The sequence below is a fragment of the Gossypium hirsutum genome, chromosome A10 (genome assembly GCF_007990345.1).
Source record: "Gossypium hirsutum isolate 1008001.06 chromosome A10, Gossypium_hirsutum_v2.1, whole genome shotgun sequence".
In the NCBI taxonomy this organism is placed as follows: domain Eukaryota; kingdom Viridiplantae; phylum Streptophyta; class Magnoliopsida; order Malvales; family Malvaceae; genus Gossypium; species Gossypium hirsutum.
Window position 1 is genome coordinate 71,602,199 of NC_053433.1, and position 14,579 is coordinate 71,616,777.

Below are 14,579 nucleotides of genomic sequence, written 5' to 3' on the forward strand. Positions count from 1 at the left end.
GATTGTGTGAAAATTTCGTTAAGAAATTTAATCGTTTAAATGCTTAATTTGATAAAAATGACTAAATCGCGTAAAGTGTAAAACTTGTATTCTATTAACTAAAGGTGTTTAACAGCTATAGAACTTTAAAGTAAAGGTCCTTAAAAGTGGTAATTAGACCATTAGTATGTTAGTGGACATTTATGAGATTTGTATTGTTGAAATTTGATTTAAATTAAAAGGTTAATTAAGTAATTTAACAATTAAAGTTAATTAAAATAAAACAAAACAAATTTTCTTTCCTATTCATCTTCTTCAATCGATTATTCAAGGGAAAGAAACCATTTTTCTTCATCGAGGGTTCGGTCACTTTGAAGCTTGATTGGTAAGTGATTTTTGTCTCGTTTTTAATGATTTCTATGTTTTTGAGATCGTTGTAGCTTAATCTAGCTAGCTAAGGGACTATTTTGCAAAACTGATAAAGATTTAGGGTTCTGTCATTGATGAATGTATATGTATTTTGATGTTTGATGATAGAAAATAAATGGTTGTTGTTAGATAAACAACATTTGTAAAGTGATTTTTGGTAAAATTGTCAATTAGGGATTAAATTGAGAAATGTGAAAACTTTGTGGTAGAAATATGAAATAAATGAAAAATATGGGCTGCTATGATAATAAGAAAAACTCGGCTAGCATGGGTAGGGACCTAATTGCATGAATTTGTATTTTTATGAGTTAGGGACTAAATTGTAAAGATGTTGAAATATTAGGTGCAAAAGTGTAAAGTTGTCATAATATGCATTTTGGGCTAAATTGAATAGAATGATAATTTAATAAGTTAAATATAAGTTAAATTTGATTACTTATAGATCAAAAAAAGTGAAGTTCGGATTGAGATCGGGGGAAAAACAAAGTGTTAGACTAATCGGTCCATTTCGTCGTTTTTGCATTCGAGGTAAGTCCGTATGTTAATAAATATTAATATATTTGTGTTTCAAATGTTTTATTATTGAATTCACTGTGAATACGACCTTGCGGATATGTTCGACAAAGATTCGACAATGTGAAATCCCGATTGAACCTTAGGAATAGATTAGGATACATATGACATGTCATTAGGGGTTATGTGATTTGGGCGCGGGTTCGTACATCCTACCAGTGGCTGAGTTATCCGGCATGTGTTGTGGATTCTCGTCAGCTTGTGTAAGCAGCACCGTGTAGCTACGTCATGACCGTCAACTTGTGTGAGCAGACCCGTTGAGAACTCGAGAGTGAGCATTATATGTGATATGAGATTGAGTTAGCTTCGGCTATGTATTTGGCACGTAGGGTGCAAGATTATCGGGTATCCAATAGTATTCCAAATGGTTCAACCGATATATCGAAGATATGAAATGGTGAGAAATAGATACGTATCAGTACAGGTATGTACGGAAACTATATGAGCATTGAATCTATGGAAGTTATGAGTTCATGATTAATTATGTGATTGAATATATGTTAACCTTATGATTAAATGTTTTGTAGTATATTATGTTCATATTACTTGAATGGTGAATGAATGGTGAGTTTTGCTTATTAATTCATAGGAGCTTACTAAGCTTTATAGCTTACTCTATTAATTTTTCTGTGTTTTATAGTGATTATTGAAGCTAGCTCGGATTTAAGAGCCGTCGGAGATTGCATTACACTATCAAGCTACACTTTGGTACTTTTGAACTTATGTATTTGGTTATATGGCATGTATAGGAGTTGTGGTCAATATGATCTTTATGTTGGTAGTGGACTTAGCCATTTGATTTGGCATTGTAAATGTTAAGTGTTTGGTTTTGTGTATAGCCATGTGACTTGGCTTATTTTGGTATATTTGGTGATGTATATATATGTGGAAATGACCTTTGTTATGAGTTTGGTAATTTCCATGTAAATGCTTATTGTGAATGGTTTTTTGTGAATTGGTATTATGATTATCAAATGTTTGATATTTTGATATTGGTATGCTTTTGGTTTTATGTAAAATGATATATAATTGGAAGATAACTAGTTAAATGATTCGTGAATGTGAATTTGGTATGAAATTGAATGGCTTATTGTGATACTTGTGTATTTTACGATTAATGGTATGAATTTAGCATGAATTAAGCTTGGTTGAGATTGGTTTGAATGCCAATTTATGCCATGTTATATGCCATTTGGATTGTGTTGGTAAATGAAAGTTTGGGTGAGAAAGATGGCTTGGTAAATAGCCTATTTTTGTCCACACGGATAGAGACACGAGCGTGTGTCTCAGCCGTGTGTGACACACGGTCAGGTGACACGACCGTGTGTCCCCTGGTGTTTAATTAGGAATCAAGTCAGTATGCTCCACACGGCCTAACACATGGGCGTGTGACTTGGCCATGTGGCATAAGTCAGTATACCCTACAGTTTTGGCACAGCTTGGTACATGGGCGTGTGTGGCCATTTCTTTGGGCACACGAGCTAGTCATAGGGGTGTGTGTGTTGGCTGTGTGACCCAAGTTAGAGAGTTACACGGGGTCGAACAAGGGCTGGGGCACGGCCATGTGATCCCATTTCAAATGTCCACACAGCATGTAACATGGGCGTGTCTTTGGCCGTGTGAGACACACGGCCGGGCCACAACGGCGTGTGTCCCCTGTATTTTGTAATTTTCTAAGTTTTCCAAAAATTTCCTGAGTTATCGGTTTAGTCCCAAACCACTTTTAATGCATGATTTGGGCCTCGTAGGCTTGTATTAGGGACAATGTGATTGATTATGAATGATGTTTATTTGGAAATGGATGTATGTGAAATGTATGTTTAATTGAGTAATAAGTCCGGTAATGCACTGTAACCTTATTTCAGCGTTGAAACGGGTTAGGGGTGTTACAATCGTTATCTTTATATACTTAAGCATGGGGACCACCGTTATCAAAGTTAAAGGACACTAGTAAGAAGTACTATGTTATTACTGCCCAAAAAAACAAAGCACGTTATAAACATATATAAAAATAAGGCATTATGATTTATTTCACCCTCCAACTTTACAAAAAAAAGATATTTTAGCCATCTATTTAATTTTTCACCTATTTTAGCCATTGGACTTGCATTTTTATCACATCACCCCAAAATTGATGGAAAAGTTAGTATTTGTTAACTTTGCTGACATGGCATGCATGTGAATTGCCACATAGATGACACGCTAACATTTAATTAATTTTTTTATAATTTAAAAAATAATTTTTTTATAATTTCTTAATAATTTTAATGAATTTTAATTTTTAAAAATAGTTTTATATTTTTTGAATTTTTAAATTTTAAAAAATTAATTGAATTTGGCGTGGCAATCCACGTGTATGCGATGTCAACAAAGTTAAAAATAAATAAATTTTCCATTAATTTTAAGGTGATTTGACAAAAAAAACGTAAGTTTAAGGGCTAAAAAAAGTGAAAATTATGTAAATAGCTAAAAAAAATTTTATTTAAAATTGGAGAGCCAAATAAGTTATTATGCCTAAAAGTAACTTTTAATATTTTTTTAATGGCATCAGACATTTAGCTCGTAACAGTTACCTATCTTTTCATTTTGGCTCTTAACTTCTTTTTTAGATCACTTTAGCCGTCAAATTTCAAATTTTAGTAAAATTGCTTTATTTTGGACGAAAAAGTTGATTGAACTGTTAAAATTTTAATGACATTGACATGGTAATTTATTTAGAAGTTTACATATATTTCATTGTTGACATAAATAATTTGTTTTAAAAAATTTCATAAACTTTTTTAAATTTATTTTATTTATTATTTATTTTTAAATTTTTATAAAGTATGTGTGGATTGTTATACTAATTTCTTTTTAGCATCGTTAAATTTTCAATAATTTAATTAAATTTTAAAATTAAAATTGTAAGTGTTAAAAAAAATAAATTTAAAAACTAAATTTATCATCATACTTTTTTAATATATAAACAATAAAAACAAATTATCAAGTCTAGTCCATTGAATTTGATATTGAATATCAAACTCTGTCTTTGAAAAGTCAATATTCAATCCATAAAGAATTCTAATCATATTTAATTTTTTAATCATTAAAATTTGATTCTGAAAAGATGTTGCATGTTTAATTTAATGAATGAAATTCAACCTATTTTATTAGGTAAAAACCAAAGTTTCTATACAAAATAAATATTTTAATGGCTTAAAAATTTTAACATGTGGCATTCATTTATTTTTTGTTGCAACATTAACTAGTAAATGTAATAGTGTTAAGACTTTAAGTTACATTGATACATACTAGAATAATAGGTATTAAATTGGACACTTCTACAAGTACCACAAAATACATTAGGCGAAAATTTAGATGTCAAATGTAGCATCAACTCCTTTTACTATCATCTATCTTAAATTTATGTATAACTAAATAATTAAATATCAATAACTGACACTGAATTAATGTGTCCATGGCAAGAATAGCTTGAATCTTCTTTGAGTTCACCTCAATACCTCTACTAAAAATCATGAAAATCATCTAGAACTTTTCAGCACCAACGTTGAATGCATACTTCAAAAAGTTCAATTCTATGTTATATTCTCTAAGCATCCAAAAGACTTTATAGAGATTGCTAATGTGTTACTTTATTGATACACTCTTGACTAACATGTCATTCTATAATAGCCTTCATCCATCTTAACGTTTGATACGGATAAAAAATGCCACCAGAATATATACATAACAAAAATATTTACCCTCTCTATATATAATAAAAAGAATTCTGTTAAACTAGATAGAATCCCAAGACATATAGAGTCCCAGGACAAATCTAACATTTAAGAAGTCATAAAAAGGCAAAACGATGGCTTAAGTTGTATGAATCATTGCAAGTATGCCTTTGGAGTCATGGTTGTATTCTTCTTCTTTACCTATAATTTATATGAAAAATTAATATAAAGACCTCGTCAAACATTTTGCCTTGGGATATTTTGATGAATAACCGGTTACTTGAATTTTTAGAATCTTATATTATATTTTTTAAAATTTTAATAAATTATAAATCCTTTTTTATAATTTCATAATTTAATTTTTAGTTATCAACAATACGTTGTGCAAATGTTGTTATAGGATATTTTTTTACAAATAAAAATACGTTGGTTTGAAAAGGAAGTGAAACTAAAAGTGAAAATAGATGGATGAATAGTACCGTAGCATAGATTGCATTCCTTTAAATGAAAAAAAAAAGATTCTACCCACAATCTATAGGAGTTGAGGAAGTTCACAAAAAGTATATCAACATACAGCCAATATCATTCTTATGTTTGGGCTCGTATCTTCATCAACCTCTTAATATACTACTTCTCTATTCCTGCTTGCCTTCTCCTTCCACAGCTTGAGTTGGGCCATCACCTGGCTCCTGAACCACCACGGCATAACAAAGCTAGGAAGATCACCATAACCACAGAAAAACAGCATCCTTGCTAGCAATCGTCACATCAGTAGCTCTCATCAAACCATCAGGGAATGAGGGATGGCATCCATACAAGTTATTGAACTGTTCAAAAAGATCAAATCACTGCAGCAATTAGATCAGAATACAGAAGTTACAGTAAAAACCACAATTCAACAAATGAACAAAAACCTATTAGCATTGCAATGGGAATCCAATTAACAACTACTTAATAAAATTATACAAGAAAAAAACAAGAAACAAAGATCTTGAATCTACATTTCCCTTAGTAAATACCAGTATCCGACACCCATATGAATACAACCCTTCAAAGACCTCCAAATTCAAGAAAAAAGGCCACTTGGATCAGAAGCCTCGATCGAGAAAGATACACAGTCATATCTGTCTTCATCTCCACCAAGACTATGAAACCAGTATATGAACAAAACATCCACTCTAATCTTGGACCCATCTTTGCATTACTCTCTCTTTCACCTATCCTCTTTGTGGATCGCTAAGAAAATCCAACGGTACTTCCAGCAACTCTTACGAAAACTCTAGTTTTCTACACTGCAGATAGTTGCAAAATCATGTTTATAAAGAATATGAGTGCTACAATAACAAATATAATCGAGTTGTAAAATGAGGATAAGAAATTTAAAGAACACCCTAACTTTGCTTCATTATCAACATATCAAACCAATAACTAAAATATTATAATTATCAAGTATTCTAGAATGCTTACCAAATAACGTTGGAACTTCAGTTTTGATGGAGTCATGTTGGTGTTAGACACATTTTAACCTGATGAAGTAAGAACTTCAATCTGGACTTTAACAGCAACGTATTATACCTGGATAAAATATGAAGGAAAAATGCTTGAAGTTCAAGCTTTCAGCTACTGTCAAGAATGGAGAACAGAACTTAGAAGGCAAAGAAAGATGGAGCATATGGAAGAAAATCTGATGATTTCATTCAAAAGAAACTTTGGCTCAAAGCCATTACATATACCAGTCATTGGCTGGTCAAAAAATCAACAAATTCATCACCTAAACACTACCTAACTCCATTTATTACATTGGAACTAGGTGATATTACTTGCACACTTAAACAAAGCTGGTAACCAGCTTTTTGACCATCAAGTTACATCAACTTGTCATCCAAGCATAATTCAAAATGAACTAAATTACAAAATTATTGTTAAAAGGTAACAAAATGAAACTAAGTTGAAGCAGTAGTATTAACATATTCAGTTGCACGTACTTTACCCGGGAAACTTATGTGCATGGATTCTTGCACGTGCTTTACCCGGACAACTTATGTGCATGAATTTGCATGAGCTGCATGTGTTGCATACGAACTAACTTCAACACTCCTACTTAGTTTCCATGCTTGTAACACCTAACTGCTTTCTCAATTTTATAAACCTTGACACACCAAGGGCCTTTGTGAAAATGTCAGCAACCTGTTCCTCTAAATTGCAATTAATCAGCTCCACCTCTTGAGCTTGTTCCATCTCCCTTATCACATGTAACTTGATGCTGAAGTGCTTCGTTCTACCATGGAAGACAGGATTCTTTGCAATTGCAACAGCAGACTTGTTATCACAAAAGATCTCTGTTGCCTCCCTTTGATGTAGGTTAAGATCAGCTAGAATTTTTCTCAGCCAAATGGCTTGATTTACAGCATTGGCAGCTGCAACATATTCAGCTTCTGCTGTTGATTGAGCCACCATTGATTGTTTCCTTGAGCTCCAACAAAACATGGTTGAGCCAAGGGTAAAAGCATATCCAGATGTGCTTTTCATATCATTACTTGAACCAGCCCAGTCACTATCAGTATAGCCTCTCAATTTCAAATTTTCAGCTTTATTGAATAACACACCATAGTCAAGAGTGCCTTTGATGTACCTTAGAACTCTCTTTGCTGCTTGAAAATGCTAGACATTACAGCAATGCATAAACCTTGATAACATACTCAGAGCAAACAAGATATCTGGCCTAGTTGCTGTCAAATATAACAAGCAGCCAACTAGGCTCCTGTAGGTAGACTCATTGACTGGTTCATGATCTCCTTGGCTTGACAGCTTCATTCCAACAGCAATAGGAGTGCTCGTTGGCTTACAATTCTCCATTGAGAACTTGGACAAAACTTTCAAGGCAAATGTTCTCTGTCCCAATAAGATTTTTTCTTCTGTTTGGCGCAACTCCATTCCCAAAAAGTATGTCATTAGCCCCAAGTCAGACATCTCAAACATGTCCTTCATTTTGGCTTTGAATTTAGCCAATATGTCTTGATCTCCTCTAGTCACCAAAAGGTCATCGACATAGAGGGATACAATAAGTTGTATTTCAGCTTCATTCTTCTTGACATATAGTGCTGGCTCACTAACACTTCTGTTAAATCCCAAACTGACCAAGTAACTGTCAATTCGAGCATACCAGGCTCTAGGAGCCTGTTTCAGGCCATACAATGTCTTCTTAAGCCTGTACACCATTTGTTCTTTGCTAGACACAACGAAGCCTTGAGGCTGATCAATGTAGATCTCTTCTTCAAGGAAGCCATTGAGAAATGCAGACTTCACATCAAGCTGGTGGATTTTCCACTACTTTTGAGCTGCCAAGGCAATCAGCAATCTGATGGTGTCTAGCCTGGCCACTGGTGCAAATGTTTCCAGGTAGTCCAGGCCATATTTCTGGCTGAATCCTTTGACTACAAGCTTGGCCTTCAGTTTGTTCAAGCTCCCATTAGCATTTTGCTTGGCTCGATAGACCCACTTTACTCCAATAACCTTCCTCTTGGCTGGTCTAGGAACTAATTCCCATGTCTGGTTCTTCTCAATCATAGCAATTTCATCAACCATAGCCTATTTCCAGCCTTCATCAGCTTCAGCTTCTTCAAAACTGCATGGCTCTACTATGGCAACTTGAGCTCTTTCATAAATTTCAGCCAAAGGTCTAGTGCCTCTGACTGGCATGTCATCAATGTCCATTTCAGGACTAATTTGATTAGGTTCAGCATGATCAACCATCAACTCTTCAAAAACAGCCTTTGGCTCATTCTTCTCCCAATTCCAGTAAGCCTTCTCATCAAACACCACATCTCTGCTCACTTGGACTTTGTTGGTTAAAGGATCCAGAATCCTATAACCCTTTTTGACCATACTATACCCGGCTAAAATACCAGGAAGAGCTCTTTTGGACAATTTATCCCTCTTTACAGCTGGTATTTGGCTGTAACATAGGCAACCAAAGACTTTCATATGAGCCAATGATGGCTTGAACCCGAACCAGGCCTTAAAAGGTGTCTTGTGAGCAAGTGCTTTGGTTGGAAGCCTATTCTGAATGTAGACAGCAGTATTGACAGCTCCAGCCCACATGGTCTTGGGCAAATTCTTTTCAAATAATAAACATCTGGCCATATCCATCAAGCTCCTATTTTTCCTTTCACTTACACCATTTTGTTAAGGTGTTTAAGTGTTGGTGAGCTGGTGTCTAATGCCAGCTTCATCACAAAATGTATTAAACCCGGATGAAGTATACTCTGTTCCATTATCAAACCTAAGGGTCTTGAGTTTACAGCCTATTTCAGTTTCTGCTGCAGCTTTAAATTTCTGGAATATTGAAAGTATTTCATACTTATTCCGGAAAAAATATGCCCAACAATACCTGGAGTAATCATCAATAAATAAAATGAAGTATCTGCTTCTATTCAATGATTCAGTCTTCATTGGGCCACACACATCTGTGTGTACAAGCTGCAGCTTCTCAGAGGCTCTCCATGCTTGATTGGTAGGAAATGGCGATCTTGCTTGTTTTCCCAATTGACAGACTTCACATACATCTTCTTCCTCAACAGAGCTGGTGAAGTTTTCAACCAAGTCTTCACTGATCATCTAAGTCATTGATCTGAAGTTGGCATGCCCAAGCCTTTGGTGCCAAAGCTTGGAGTCTTCAGAAGAAACAGCATAGGCATTATCAAAGCCTTTATTCCAGTCCACAACAAAGCTCTTTTCTGTCATGGCTACTGACATGAGCATAGATCCACTTGGATCACTAATCTGAAATTCATTTTCTTTGAACACCACATTATAGCCTTTTTCAACTAACTGAGCTATACTAAACAGGTTTCTTTCAATTTCAGGAACTAACAAAACATTTGAAATGATCTTGTTGCCTGTTGGAGTGCAAATAACCACATCTCCCTTTCCTTCTGCCTTGATAAAGTGGCCATTGCCAACTTTAACTTGTGTTTTACAGCTTCAGTCTAAGGACTTGAAAATAGCTGCATCTAGTGACATATGGTTGGTGCAGCCACTGTCAAGGAGCAAACCATTTGAGACTTTCTTCTGAGTAGTTGAGCAAGAGACTGCAAAGACCTGCTCCTCATTGTCACTGCCTTCTTCAGCTACCTGAGCTTCAGCCTTGTGTTGTTGATTTTGGCCAGGTCTGCCTTTTTCTTTGCAGACCCTTTCAACATGGCCTTTTTTTTTTTGCAGTGTTGACACATAGCATCTGGCCTGAACCAGCATCTGGCCGCTGGATGACCAGGTCTTTTACAAAATCTGCAGAGTCGATCTCCTCCTCTTGCAGCATCAGGCTTAGGCCTGTTTTTCCAGTTTTTCTTGCCTTTGTAGGCTGAGGTGCTCGAGGCTGCTTTAGCCTTAGCTTGGAAAGCACCCTCCTGGTGCTCCTCCATTCTACTGGCTCTCATTTGTTCCTGAGCATAGAGGGCATTAATGAGCTCAGTTAGGGAAATGGTTTCCAGGTCTCTTGAATCCTTCAATGATGAGATCTTTGCCTCATATCTTTCAGGCAATGTTGAGAGCACCTTCTCCACAATTCTTGCCTCACTGAACTGTTCTCCTAGCAATCTTATGCTGTTGACCACAGTCATTATCCTGTCTGAATACTGCTTCACTATCTCTTCTTCCTTCATCTTGAAATTTTCAAAGTCTCTTCTCAAGTTTATCAACTGTTGCTGCTTTGTTCTTTCAATGCCTTGGAACTCCTCCTTGAGCTTGTCCCAGGCCTGCTTGGGAGTCTCACAGGCCATGATTCTGGTGAAGATAACATTAGAAACACAGTTCTGAATGCATGACATGGCCTTGTGCCTTTTGGTCCTCTCAGCTGCATGCTGACTGATTTGAGCCACTGTTGGATTAGCTCGAAGTGGAGCTGGCTCGACATCAGTGTTAACAACTTCCCACAGATCAAAGGCCTACAGGTAAGTCCTCACCTTGACAACCCATATGTGCAACCTCTCACCATTAAAGACTGGTGGTGCTGCAGGAGAAAAGCCTGATGAAGCCATTCAATTTACTACAACAGGTCCTCTAAGATGAAAGCTCTTGATACCAATTGTTGGTGTTAGACACACTTTAACCGGATGAAGTAAGAAATTCAATCTGAACTTTAACAGCAACGTATTATACCCGAATAAAATATGAAGGAAAAATGCTTAAAGTTCAAGCTTTCAGCTACTGTCAAGAATGGAGAATAGAACTTAGAAGGCAAAGAACGATGGAGCATATGGAAGAAAATCTGATGATTTCATTCAAAAGAAACTTTGGCTCAAAGCCATTACATATACCAGTCATTGGCTGGTCAAAAAATCAACAAATTCATCACCTAAACACTACCTAACTCCACTTATTACATTGGAACTAGGTGATATTACTTGCACACTTAAACAAAGCTGGTAACCAGCTCTTTGACCATCAAGTTACATCAACTTGTCATCCAAGCATAATTCAAAATAAACTAAATTACAAAAATATTGTTAAAAGGTAACAAAATGAAACTAAGTTGAAGCAGTAGCATTAACATATTCAGTTGCACGTACTTTACCCGAGAAACTTATGTGCATGGATTCTTGCACGTACTTTACCCGGACAACTTATGTGCATGAATTTGCATGAGCTGCATGTGTTGCATAGGAACTAACTTCAACAAGTCACTTAGATCTTCTTCGTTTCTGATTCCAGTTCTGAATAAAACTAGCAGTCCATTTGTTTCTAAACTCATTCAGCACTTTATACCCAATAGAAAATCCAATCACCAATCCCCATCCATACCCCATCAATACAACTTTCCAAACAGATAAACCATCTATCCACAAATCTTCATCCTCCTTCAGGGGCAGCATTTTGGAACCAACTTCATTGCATTTCCTTGTCAAAGGAACCCCACACAATCTTAGGTTTCCTATGTAAGAATCATTTGAAAATGTACCAAATTGGTTGCTCTCTGGAATCCTTCCATCAAGTTGGTTGTAAGAGAGATTCAGCAATGCAAGAAAAGTTAGGCTTGTAAGTTGTGGAGGAATCTTTCCAGAGACACTGTTTCGGGAGAGATCCAATGACTCGAGCTCGGTTAAGCTTCCCAGTGCTGAAGGAATAGGGCCAAATAAGCCGTTGTAGGACAAGTTTAGCACATGGAGTGACTTGAGGTGTTGTACTTCTTCTAATATCCTCCCATGAAATTTATTATTGGACAGGTCAAGACAGGTAAAGAGGGTTAAGATTTTCTGGTAAAAAATTTCAAACCCTCTATTCACAATTGTCACCGAATCTTTATAATAATAATTATCTCCAACATAACTTGGCTTCGCTTTGTTGCCATCAATCACCATCATTCCCCTCAAAGATTGAAAAAAATCAACAGATACCTCACCTGAAAAGTTATTGGAAGCAAGATCCAGTATATGTAACATTGGGAAAGCATTTCCATCTTCGAAAAATTTAATCGAACCATAAAATCTGTTGGATCGTAGTATAAGAACCTTCAAGAGAGGCAATTTCACTAACCAGTAAGGAAATGTGTCATGTATCATATTTTTCCCAAGATCCAAAACTTCAAGCTTTTTGCAATTGGCTAATGACCTTGGCAACTTCCCTTCCAAGTTGTTCCCGTTGATTTTGAGTGAGCTTAGCTTATGAGTGGCTTGGAAGAATTCAATTGATAGTTGACCAGAAAAATTATTGGAAGCAATGTCTAATACATCCAACGTTGGAAAATTATTTTCCAAATGTTTAATTGGACCATAAAACCTGTTTGCTCGTAGTATAAGAACCATCAAGCCAGGCAACTTTCCCAACCATAAAGGGAATGTGTCGTGCAGAGTATTGTTTCCAAGGTTTACAGCATAGAGCATTGTGCAATTGGCTAATGACCTCGGCAACTTCCCTTCCAATTTATTGTCTTTGAGTTTAAGAGCGTACAGTTGGGTTGCTCCTCCAAAATCTGGTATGCTGCCACAAATTATTTTGCTGTAGATATAAAAAGCTGAGAGTACTGATATTTCCTAAGCAGCTTGGGATTGAGCCACTCAATTTGTTGAAGGATGCATCAAAACTCTGAAGTTGACTCAAATTACAAATAGGTGCTCGTAAAGAGTCTTGGTTCGATGAAAATTGGTCCAAAGATGTGAGAGAGTTGTTGGAAAGATTCAAAGACTGCAAACTTTTCTTCCACACCCAATTTGGTACTGCCCCACTTATTTTGTTATTTGAAAGGTCAAGATCTTCTAAGCTCTCTTGAATCTTTAGAAATGCTGGAAATGTACTTATATTACAGGATTGCAAACGCAACCATCTCAGCATTGGAAAGGAGGAAATTGCATCATCAAAAGCAATCTGATTTGGAATATCAATCATATTGGAAGAAAGGTCTACCCATATAAGAGTGCTCTTCCACAACCAATTTGGAACAAGACCGTGGATTCGGTTGTTAGAAAGATATAGGGAAGTCAATTTGTTTTGGCTTTTGATGAATTCTGGAAATTCAGTAAGGTTGCATGACCTTAGGGCTAGACCCTCTAATCGGGGAAAAATAAGGATTTTGTTCTGGCTTCCAACTAGCAAGCTCATGTTGGATGGGTCGAGAAACCTTAAGTTGTTGAGCTGGAAAAACATGTCGAGCTTTAATTGGTAATCACTAAAGCTGTTGTATCCAAGAGAGAGGGTTTGCAATGTTGAAAGAGTAAATAAAGAAGAAGGTATTGATCCAGAAAGGCGGTTCCTAGACAAATCAAGATATGCAAGATTTGGCACTCCAGATCTGTGAAATGGAGAGATTAAACCATTGAAATTGTTACCACTAAGATCCAATTCCACAAGGTTACTGAGATTTGCGATTGATGGTGGAATGGACCCAGAAATTGAGTTAAAGTTGAGGCTAAGTTTAGAAAGAGTTAAAACTCTCAACAATTTAAGATTACTGATTGATTCCGGTAATTTGCCACTGAAATTAGTATATTGCAATGACAACACCTCCAAAGTGTTGTTAATTGGAAATTCTAGCAATTGGCCCATGAGACGAGAGTTGTCTGAAATATCAATTCTTTGCATTTTGGGCAATAAGAAAAATTCTACTGGAAAATGCCCATTCAAATCGCAGTTGGACATGCTTATAACACTCAGCTTGGGAAGTGACAGCGATGTAGTTTCACACCATTCACTACTTTGACTTGAAATATTCACTCCATCCAAATACAACTCTCTGAGAGACCTCATTTTCTTTATCAATGTTTTGAAGTTGGGTTTCTCTAGTTTCAATGAAGCAGAACTTTGATCATTTCTCCAATATCAATCATCTTGATAAGATAGGTTAAGAGAGACTAACCTTGTTAAGTATAAAATCCCTACCGGAATTTGGTCATGAAAACATGAGGCCAAGAGGTCAAGATGAGTTAAATTAGGGAGTTTGCCAAACCCATACTGAAACAGAGTGGTATTAAAATTGTTTCCAGCAAGATTAAGGCGTTGGAGATGGTGGAGATTGAAAATGGAATGAAAGCTACCTGAAAGGTTTTGGTAACTGAGATCAATCCCAATGATATGACCAAGAGCATCACATGTAACTCCTTTCCAAGAGCAACAATGGGTGTTGGGATCCAAGAGGTCAAGTTTGGAAGAGAAAGTGAAGTTTGGGGCATAGTAGAGATGATGCTGCAATTGTAGGAGAGCAGACCTCTGATCATCAAGGCAATAGTTTTGGAGATTAGTTAGAGAAGATGGGTGAAGGGAAGTGGAGGAGGAGAAGAGGAAAAACAGTGCAGTTAAGATGCCAAGATTCTCCATGTTTGGTGTTTAGATTCAGAATTTGATATGCGCCATATTTATAGACAACAACTTCAGATTATCATTAAAGTTGCCTTC

At 36.0% G+C, this 14,579-nt stretch overlaps 2 protein-coding genes across 2 annotated transcripts; both read right to left on the bottom strand.

The window, feature by feature from the left end:
* Positions 1–9,314: 9,314 nt before the first annotated feature.
* Positions 9,315–10,732, bottom strand: LOC107895605 (uncharacterized). Its single transcript, XM_016820862.1, has 4 exons — positions 10,687–10,732; positions 10,048–10,596; positions 9,752–9,901; positions 9,315–9,664 (listed from the first exon to the last, which is right to left on the bottom strand). The coding sequence occupies exons 1-4, from the start codon at positions 10,730–10,732 to the stop codon at positions 9,315–9,317; spliced, it is 1,095 nt and encodes a 364-aa protein (XP_016676351.1).
* Positions 10,733–11,374: 642 nt separating this feature from the next.
* On the bottom strand, positions 11,375–14,501 carry LOC107895606 (receptor-like protein 20). The gene is made up of 3 exons (XM_016820863.1): positions 14,222–14,501; positions 12,877–13,966; positions 11,375–12,671 (listed from the first exon to the last, which is right to left on the bottom strand). The coding sequence occupies exons 1-3, from the start codon at positions 14,499–14,501 to the stop codon at positions 11,375–11,377; spliced, it is 2,667 nt and encodes an 888-aa protein (XP_016676352.1).
* Positions 14,502–14,579: the final 78 nt, after the last annotated feature.